Source organism: Ailuropoda melanoleuca, chromosome 7 (genome assembly GCF_002007445.2).
Source record: "Ailuropoda melanoleuca isolate Jingjing chromosome 7, ASM200744v2, whole genome shotgun sequence".
Taxonomy (NCBI): Eukaryota; Metazoa; Chordata; class Mammalia; order Carnivora; family Ursidae; genus Ailuropoda; species Ailuropoda melanoleuca.
In genome coordinates this window covers 67,257,616-67,268,201 of record NC_048224.1, presented here as the reverse complement: position 1 = coordinate 67,268,201, position 10,586 = coordinate 67,257,616, and the positions used below count along the sequence as shown (strand labels likewise).

The 10,586-nt window shown below is 39.0% G+C and overlaps 1 protein-coding gene across 4 annotated transcripts in view; it reads left to right on the top strand.

Moving 5' to 3' along the window:
* The first annotated feature begins 488 nt into the window (after positions 1-488).
* Positions 489-10,586, top strand: part of RNF6 (ring finger protein 6) — a 30,796-nt gene continuing 20,698 nt past the window's right edge. Inside the window, exons 1-5 of one of the 4 annotated variants that reach the window (XM_019804834.2) lie at positions 489-797; positions 1,469-1,551; positions 3,508-3,718; positions 4,601-4,696; positions 7,707-7,825. In XM_019804834.2, the coding sequence (XP_019660393.1) occupies positions 3,526-3,718; positions 4,601-4,696; positions 7,707-7,825 (408 nt within the window). In that variant the 5' untranslated portion in view covers positions 489-797; positions 1,469-1,551; positions 3,508-3,525. Of the gene's footprint in view, positions 798-841; positions 1,017-1,468; positions 1,552-3,507; positions 3,719-4,600; positions 4,697-7,706; positions 10,561-10,586 lie in introns of those variants that run through there. The other 3 variants (XM_011231039.3, XR_004626671.1, XM_002924211.4) reach the window with 3 other exon arrangements.

The window sequence follows — 10,586 nt, the reverse complement described above, 5'->3', positions numbered from 1 at the left end:
CCAGGTTGGGTAGGGTCCTACGCAAGGGCTTAATTAATGGTGAAATGAGTTTGCTTAAGTGTCACATCTCAGCAATAAAACTAGAGACAAGAAAGCGGGGAGTTTCCAAGTGCATTCCTAGCAGGAAAGTGAAGAAACACAAATAAAAACACTTTAGAATGATTGGGATTTGTAGTTTCCAGGTGCTCGTAGCAATAAAGGGAAGAGCCTGGCTCATTAGTTACGTGGTACCCGGGCAGTAAAGAGGTAGGAACAGGTTGCACTCCGTAGCCAGGCTCGTCAAACAGGCCACAACAAAGCCCAGAGTAGGTGCTACTACTTCCCACGGGTGGAAAGCAGGCTGTGTCCCTGAAACTATGCAGCTGCAGGAGCGCTGAGCCGCCCGGTACTTGGCACGCCAGGAGGCGGCCCTGGGACTACCAGCTCTGGCCGCGAGCACTGACGCGACGGAACGCGGAACACCAGCATCCTGGATCCTGCCGGACGCAATTTTCAGTCGCACCGGCGAGCGCCCAGCCGGCGGTGCTGCGTCTCCGCACGTCTGAGGGGGGACCTGACAGTGGGGAAAGAAGGGCTGGGGCCTTCGTCCCTCCTCTGGAGCCGCCCCGCCAGCTGGACGACCCTAAACTGCAGCACGGGCTCCCGGCTTCTCCCTTCAGGAAACGATTAGAGGGCGCAACGGCCCCGGAGGCTAACCCCTCTCGTCGTGGGTCACAGCCTCCCAGGACTCCCAGAGGAGCGCCACCCGCCGCAGACTCTCCTTCGGGCTGTAGGAGGACGGCCCCGCTCCAGACGGGGTGAGCTGGGGGTAGAGACTCCGAGCCCGGCCACTACTTCCGGGAGACGCTGACGAAAGCCAGCCCACCTTGGCCCCCACCTCTTTTCCGATTGGTTAACTGCTCTCTTAATGCGCCCCCCTAACTGGTGATTGGCTCAGACGCGCCGTCTGTCACCTGCCTCCCTGTGGGAATCCAGGTCGCTAAGGGAAGCGTTACTTGAGGCTCGGTTGGGAAGAGGTTGGTTGGGCCCTTGAGCCCAGTTTGTTTATTGTAGTGCGAACCGTACCCCGGCATGAGCTTTGGTCGCAACGGCCAGGAAAGGAACCAGTAGCGGGACGGAGGGCGGGGGTGGCAAGAAAGTGAAGGTTCAGAAGTAAACTGGAGACACCTAACCCTGGTAACATCTGAATGGGAGCAGGGTAGGAAGGAAGGCCTTTGAGAGGGGAGTTGTAATCCCAAGAGCTGTGACAGTGTAGGAGGGAAGGCCTAGTTTCTGTTGTGGGAGAAAGGGCCTTGCGGGAGGTTTTAATGACCTAATTGTTTGGGGATCTAATTTTCTAGGTGAGCGTCTAACAGAATCCACTGAAGATTTTGCTTTGACTTTGCAGCAGAGCTTTGACTTTGCTAGCCATTCTTGTCCTTCAAAGAGACAATTTATTGAATAATTCCATTCTCTTTTATTGCTTCAGATGAGCAGCTCTCAAAAAAAGCACAAACAATTGAAGGATGGATACCATTGCGTATATTAAAAGCATGTTGAAAGGAAACTAAGGTACTCACTTTGTTTAATTGTGGTTAATTGTATAAGAATTACCTTTGAGAAGAAGCTCTTAAAGTTTTGAATAATAGGGTAGCTTGATTTTATAATAGCTTTCATTTTTTTTGATAGTTTAATACAAAAATCATATTGCTGCTGTACCTACCAAATGTGCTCTTTGCTAATGATGGTCTAGTCCTGTTTATTCTGAAAATGGAAAGAAACCTTGAGTTTTTAATAATGTTAATTTGTGTTTGGGTAGTGCTACTAGATCTTTCCTTTGAAAAACTATGTAATAATCACTGTAATAAAATCCTTGAATGTGTAACCTAATGTTAGAATGTAAGTGAAATTGGATAGTTGCTTACTCATACATAGTTTAGACTTGTAGACTAATTTACATTGTATTTAAAGTAGTTTTTTTAAACACTGAGTCAGAGTTGCAACAATTGTTTCACTGGTCACCTAGCTATTTGATCCTCCAGCCTCCATTAAGTCATGTGCTATATTACACAGACCCTTTATTAACATCCAGAAATTGTCAAGCAATAGTTTATTTCATCCACAGAACACCCGAATTACCTCTTAAAGATAGACCTGGGCCCTACCTTGGAAAATTCTGATTTGGGATTAGAGATGAGATCTGGGCATCTGTATTTTAAAAAATTTCCTCAAGTGGAACTAGAGGGTATTATGCTAAGCAAAATAAGTCAATCAGAGAAAGACAATTATATGATCTTACTCATACATGAAATTTAAGAAACAAAACAGGATCATAGGGGAAGAGAGTAAAAAATAAAACAGGACAAATCAGAGAGGGAGACAAACCATAAGAGACTCTTGATCATAGGAACTAACTGAGGGCTAGAGGGGAGGTCAGTGGGGGAGATGGGGTAACTGGGTGATGGGCATTAAGGAGGGCACATGTGGTGATGAGCACTGGGTGTTATATAACACTGATGAATCACTGAACTCTACCTCTGAAACTAATAATATGTTATATGTTAATTAATTGAGTTTAAATTAAAAAACAAAAAAAAATTTCCTCAAGTAAGTTTGATGTGCATTCCCAGGTGAGAACTGTTGACTCACTAAATACTTGTGTTTCAGAAATTCTAAAATATGAAACAAATTTTATCCATTGATTTCTTTATAGTTTAAAAATAAGCCTCTAAGGAATGATGTTTAAGTATAATCCAAAAATAAGGTTTGCCTAGACAAGGTCAGGAAGTTTCACTGGCACTCAGAAATCTCTGGGACTAACCATTCCAGTCCTAGGGATGAGGCTTGCTATGGGGAGACGCAGAGTGCTCTGCTCTACATTCACAGTCCTCAGAGCCATGCATTGAGTACTGTTTCCTGTTAGGTTTAAGAAGAGACCAGCTCCAAGTCTGTTCAGTAGGTATAGTAGGCTAAATTATGTTTACCTCAACAAAGTGCAGTGGAGGGTAATATTACAAATACGAGTTTTATTTGGGGAAGAATACCTTTGCTGGAAATAAATGTAAATCATAGCCTTCCAGTAGCTCTTTGCTTATTAAGTAAAGAACATAATTTAAAATTATGCTTAAAGTGCATAATTCAGCTTAAAATTTGTATGCTAAAATTTGTATGCTAAATTGAAACCTCAGGGACGGCTTTTAGTTCAACTTTACCAGAGAGTGAAAGAGGTTAAAAAAAAAAAAAAAGTGAGATAATCACTTTGGTATCCAGGAATTAGAAATGAGTGATGAAACCCGATCCAGTCTGACTTAAACAATGGCTTTGAGCAAAGCAGTAGGTCCAGTTGTATTCTGTCTCCTAGAAGCTCTTTTTCATTTTATATGTGAGTTCTTCTCTGCAAGTGTGGCATATGAAACATATGAGTAGAGGACGAAATTTAGAAATGAAAATAAAGAGGCAAGTTAAAAACATGAAGCCATGTGTAGTCCGTGACTAACAGCTTGAATCTAATATATATTGTTTGAACAGAAAGCCAGGAATCTCAGTATGAATCCCTCTAGAGCTAGATCGCATGATGGTAGTGAAGAAGCCTCCTCTCAGGACCATAATCATCGTGAAAGTGAGAGAAGATGGCAGCAAGAACGTCTCCACAGAGAAGAAGCCTATTATCAATTTATTAATGAACTCAATGATGAAGATTATAGGTTAATGAGAGACCACAATCTTTTAGGCACCCCCGGTAAGAGATGGGTGAAAGAGGAGACACCTTTTTTATCATTATAAGAGGAGTTTCAAAATAAGGAGGGTTTTTTCCCCTTCTTCCCTCTCCTGAAACATAGTGCGCTATTTTTTAAATTTAAGAACCTTTTAATATAACAAAATAGAAAATCACTGGCTTACTTCTGTATTTGGTAAGTAAGTATGAATCTTGGACATGGAGCACTATTATACAAATGCCAAGCTAACAAATAGCTTAATGTACATAATATTGTCAAATATTTACATATATGGTCCTATTTCTCTTTTAAATAATATTTGTACAAATAAAATATTATTTAGAATCCAATTCTAACTCATTTGAGGTATTATAATTTATTTATTTAGCTGAATTAATAATACTCCAAATGTCCAGTGTGCTTCATGAATTTTTTACAAATTCATTTCACAAATGAACTAATTAAAACTTGCATGTTTGTACAATGTATATTTGTATATTGCGTATTTGCACATTGTATATTGATAACCCATATAGTGAACTCTTGAGGTAAAATTCAAACAAAGATTCAAAGTTCTCTCTAGAAATACAACCTTTTAAATTTCTTTTTATCTCTGACAAAAATGTACGAATTAGAGCTTGTAGATTCTTAAGTGTATCAACTGAGAGGACCTTTTTAATTACTCAAATCTTTTTTTTAATTTTAATAAAACATAAATGAAATACAACCACAATGATATATGCTTGTATCAATGAAATATTTTTAACTGTCTGCAATTTAACAGAACATGAAAAGAATAGAATGTCTTCTACAGATTGCTGAAGACTAGTTTTACCCTTCATGAGTTCTCATAAAGCAATAGTTTAAAATATTTACTTTCAGTGAGCAATTTTTTATTGTTTTAGGAGAAATAACGTCAGAAGAACTGCAACAGCGGTTAGATGGAGTCAAGGAACAACTAGCATCTCAGCCTGACCTGAGAAATGGGACAAATATCAGAGGTACTGTGGACTCCTTTTCATTAGGAGCAGGTTTGATTGGAGCAGTTGTGAATATGAACTTACTGGATCTTGTATAATGTTTTTAATGTTTTCCAGTTTTAATGTGATATTCAGATAGCATTTACCCATTATATGCAAAGCAGCGTAGTTAGGCAATGTAGGACGGGTTGAATACAAAGACATCCTACACACAGATTGCCTTCAGGGAGCTTATAGTATACAGTTAAGCTAATTACCAGCATAGTTCGTTTGTTCTCTCTTCTCTTCTCTTCTTTCTCTTCTCTTCTTTTCTCTTCTCTCTCTTCTCTTCTCTTCTCTTCTCTTCTCTTCTCTTCTCTTCTCTTCTCTTCTCTTCTCTTCTCTTTCTTTATTTTTAAAGACTTTATTTATTTATTTGACAGAGAGAGCCAGCGAGAGAGGGAACAGAAGCAGGGGGAGTGGGAGAGGAAGCAGCAGGCTTCCAGTGGAGGAGCCTGATGTGGGACTTGATCCCAGGACTCTGGGATCACACCCTGTGCCGAAGGCAGACGCTTAATGACTGAGCCACCCAGGCTGAGCCACCCAGGCGGCCCCAGCATAGTTCTTTTTAATCTCAGAATGTACACACAACTTTTTTTTTAATTAATGGAACTAAGCTTAGCTTCTTAAAATTTGTACAGAGTGATACAGAAAGTCTGAGTGAAGAAACCTGCTTTATTGTTACATTTCCTTCCCCAGAGGTATTTATTATTGGTAGTTTCACTTTTTTTTTTTTTTTGTAGTTTCACATATTAAGATTATTGTATTAGTTAGGGCAAAGACTATTAAAAACTCAAAAATGCAGTGGTTTAATAAGATAGAAATTTATTTTTCTTTCATGTTAACAGTCCAGGGTAGGTTGGCAAACTTTACTCCATAATCCTCCTAGAACCCAGCCAGCCAGCAGAGTAGTTCTGCAACTGTGCCATCCAGTGCGGGAGCTACTGGCCACATGTGACCATTTAAACGTAAATTAAATAACATTTAAAATTCACTTCCTCACTCATCTTAGCCACATTCAAGTGCTCAGTAGTCATTCCATGTGGTTAGTGACTTCTTTATTAGCACAGATGTTAGAACATCTCCACTACTGCAGAAAGTTTCAGGGACACTGCTGCTCCAGAGTATTGTTTGCATGGTCAAGCTAAGTCAACCACATCTGGGTTCTACCTGGCAGTCTAGCTTCCCGAAGGAGGTTCAGGCTCCAGCCCGGAATGAGGTATATCGCTTCCACTCCCATTCCATTAATGAGAGCTTAGTCACATGGCCACACCCAACTGCCAGGCTGTTCTTGTGACCCTTACAATGCATTTACAATGGGAGAAGGGCAGGACAGGTTTTGTTAGATAATGAGTGAACTCTTTTACATGTACACATCATCCCTATATTGTAGTAATCAAGGAAGTAGCCTTTAGAATGCTTTTTACCTACCTTTTACTCCTGTCTCTTTCCAAATTAAAATGGAAATTGGATATTAACCCTTTTTCTTCGTATATGTAGATATGAGAGTTATACTATATTGTTACAGCTGGTAATACTTATCCTTTTACTATGTTTTAATGGAAAATGTACTTACCACATGTAAAATAGCTTGTATCTTTAGATATGGCTAAAGTTGCTGTTTATTTTATTGACACCAGAAACTGATTAATAGCTTTAACATATAAAAAAAGTTTTTATAAGAGATTGCAGTAATAAATGAAATCAAAGCAATCTCATTTAACAGTCGTTTTTGTGTAGAATAAATGTTAAGCTTAAAGTCTATATAGTTCACGTGCATTAGAATGCTTTTCATTGAGTTTTGGTCTTTATATAATCCACTGGTTAAAAATGGAAAACAAGGGGCGCCTGGGTGGCACAGCGGTTGAGCGTCTGCCTTCGGCTCAGGGCGTGATCCCGGCGTTATGGGATCGAGCCCCACATCAGGCTCTTCTGCTATGAGCCTGCTTCTTCCTCTCCCACTCCTCCTGCTTGTGTTCCCTCTCTCGCTGGCTGTCTCTGTCTCTGTCGAAAAAGTAAATAAAAATCTTTAAAAAAAAAAAAAAAATGGAAAACAAGTTTTCCATGGTAGCAGAATTGTAGTCAAAAAAGTTTATCACGGGCACATTTATTTCTAAATTGATTCATTCAACAGTTTGGGGAGTCTGATTTGTACCCGATACTGTTGTAGAGGTTGGGGCTTTAACAATAAATAAAGCGAGACAAAACCCTTCATCTTCATGGAGCTTACATTCTAAATGAACAGAAAATATGTTATGCGTAATGACTAACAATTACCGAACGCTTCCTATGTGCCCGGTATTGTACTTACCATTTTATATGCAGTATCTTATTTTATTCTCATGAAAATCCTATGACATTTATACTTTTATTATCTCCAGTTTACAGATAAGGATACAGTCATTAAGTAACGTGCCTTAAGTTTCCCAGCTTCACATAAAGACATATGTAGTTCTAATATGGTATTCAGAAGGCCATATTTCTTGAGGTACACATTTTTGGCAGTTCCTGAGAAATAGGATAAAATTCCCGGGTCACAAAAATATGTAATTGCAAAAATGCTGAGTTACCTTTACCAGAAGGATTCCACAAATTCAAGATGAATTATATATAAGTTTTGCTGCTATATTTTATTGATTTTCCATATGAATAAAGCAATTTAAATGTTTAATTTTAGTATTGGATCTATTTCTCATTTGCCTTAATATTTTGCCAGTAACAGGCATATAGAAAGGAAGAGTGAGGATTTCTTCAGGGCTTTGCATAAACAGTGTTTATATTTTTATAATATATAAGAATGTATTGTAATATGCTTATAGTGTACACCTTTCTTTGAGGAAGTTCAGTGTTTTGCCATTTTTCATTCATTAAAATGCACAGATGCTCTTAAATATAACTCAATTTAATAGAAACCTTATCTTGTAAGCTTTCAATAAAAGTCGAAGCATAGATTTTAGGAATTGATCTTAAGTTGCTTTGGTTTGCTTTCCAGACTCAGAAGTCCCTAGAGAAAATTCAAATGAAGATTCTCTGCTAGAATGGTTGAACACCTTTCGACGCACAGGAAATGCAACTCGAAGTGGACAAAATGGGAACCAAACTTGGAGAGCTGTGAGTCGAACAAATCCAAACAGTGGAGAGTTTCGGTTTAGTCTGGAAATACATATAAATCATGAGAATAGAGGAATTGAAATTCATGGTGAAGATCATACAGGCATTCCACTTTCAGACGTTAGCAGAGATCATACTACAAGTAGGCAACAAAGATCAGCTAGTCCTGTGGCAAGGCGAACAAGAAGCCAGACCTCCATGAATTTCAGTGGTAGTAGTTCCAACATCTCAAGGACTAGGCTTGGTTCAAGGGGGCAGAATTCAGTAGAAGGATCTTTCTCAACATTGGGAAGATTAAGAAATGGAATTGGGGGAGCAGTTGGCATTCCTAGAACTAGTGCTCCACGTGCTAATTTCAGTGGTCACACAAACCAGTCGGGGGGTAGTGAACTCAGGCAGAGGGAGGGGCAGCGGTTTGGAGCAGCACATGTTTGGGAAAATGGGGCTAGAACAAATGTTACAGTGAGGAATACAAACCAAAGATTAGAGCCAATAAGATTACGGTCCACTTTCAGTAGTCGAAGCCGTTCACCAATTCAGAGACAAAGTGGCACTGTCTATCGTAATTCACAGAGGGAAAGTAGACCTTTACAGCAAAACATTAGAAGGTCTGTTAGGAGGAGAGGTATAACGCGTGTCTTTTTAGAGCAAGATAGGGAACGTAGAGGTACTGCCTATGCTCCATTCTCTAACTCAAGACTCGTGTCAAGAATAACAGTAGAAGAAGGGGAAGAATCCAGCAGATCCTCAACTGCTGCACGACGACATCCAACAATCACGCTGGACCTCCAAGTGAGAAGGATTCGTCCCGGAGAAAACAGAGATCGGGATAGTATTGCAAGTAGGACTCGATCTAGGGTAGGGCTGGCAGAAAATACAGTCACTATTGAAAGCAACAGTGGCGGCTTTCGCCGAACTATCTCTCGTTTAGAGCGGTCAGGTATTCAAACCTATGTTAGTACTATCACAGTTCCTCTTCGTAGGATTTCTGAGAATGAGCTTGTCGAACCGTCATCAGTGGCTCTTCGGTCCATTTTAAGGCAGATCATGACTGGATTTGGAGAATTGAGTTCTTTAATGGAAGCTGAATCTGAGTCAGAGATGCAGAGACATGGTCAGCATTTACCAGAGAGGCGCTCAGATCTGAGTAACGTAGGTGCAGTTAATGACATCAGCCAGCGCAGTGAAGGTGGCTCTCAAAACAGGCGGGCCCAAGAAGACCGCACTGCAATGCGTGGTGAAAATGAGACCGCCCAGCCTCCTGCCCGAAGCAGTGATAATAGAGGTGGCAGGCAGTTGCGAAATTCAAATAACTTAGTCGAAACCGGAACGCTACCTATCCTTCGCCTTGCTCACTTCTTTTTACTAAATGAAGGTGATGATGATGATCACATACGTGGTTTAACCAAAGAGCAGATTGACAATCTTTCCACCCGGAACTATGAGCATAACAATATCGATAGTGAACTAGGTAAAATCTGTAGTGTTTGTATCAGTGACTATGTAACTGGAAACAAGCTCAGGCAATTACCTTGCATGCACGAATTTCACATTCATTGTATTGACCGATGGCTCTCAGAGAATTGCACTTGTCCCATCTGTCGGCAGCCTGTTTTAGGGTCCAGCATAGCAAACAATGGGTGAAGTGTTGGGTCTATTCAAATAGTACATTTTAGTAGAGCTGAGTATTTAAGCGCTCTTTTGTTGAATCATTTGTGATGAGCTAACCAGGATGAAAAAGAACAGATTATTATAGTTTGAACTATTTTTTGTGTGCTTTTTTAACTTGTTAAAAAGAAAATTTATATAAAACTTAAAATGGCAAATGTTAAATTATCCACAAGTACAGAATAGTTAATATTGCTAGAACCAAATAATCTTTAAAATGTTTTTATTTTGGTAATTTTGTCATGCTAACCACTTTTGTATCTGCACAATTCAGTAGGTTAAAAGTCAATCTTCCTTTTCTTAATAGCACAGCGGATGTTACTTGGACTTTCATGTTCCATAGGCTTAGTACCATGTGCAGACATTGGTGTCTAAATAAGCCTTTCATTCACTTTTTGTTCTAAGGACAGTATCTTTACATGAAAGTGTGTTTGGCTGAATGTTTGCTAAATATATTTAAGTTACTTGAAATGTTAAATTTAATATGCAGCATACCATATATGTATATATAGATATATAATTTTAAGGTTAAAATATTCAGTCTAAAAACTACAGTTTGGTTCTTATTTAAGCTTTTGGGCTATTACTGCATATGGCACAATGTTTAACATTTACAGGATCATCTCTGGGAGGAAGTAGATTAAGATATTTAAAAATAGAGATAATTTACTGAAGCGTCTCTGACAATCTTACTTATTAGACAGCAAGCAATATATAATACTGAGCAAGTATTTCTTTACTCAGAAATGGAACATGGACATTTTAGTACATGTAGATTATTTAACTTGAGTTCAGCCTTTTTGTGACTTTTTTGAACGTGCAGACAATTCTTTGGATTATATTAAGTAAGGTATACAATATGCATGGTTTCTTAAATTTACTTTAAAATAAAAAAAAAAAAGTCTATGAAGAATCAAATGCATAGATAATATGTTAAGTTCACTTGTAGGCCAAAAAACTCCAAATAATACAAAACAAAACAGAGAATGTAGAATTTATATAAACACAAAGTATGCATTGAAGATCTATTTCTACCAATAAATATTAAAACTAAAGCTGTATGTGAACTATTCTTTTCTGTTGGTCCCCTGTG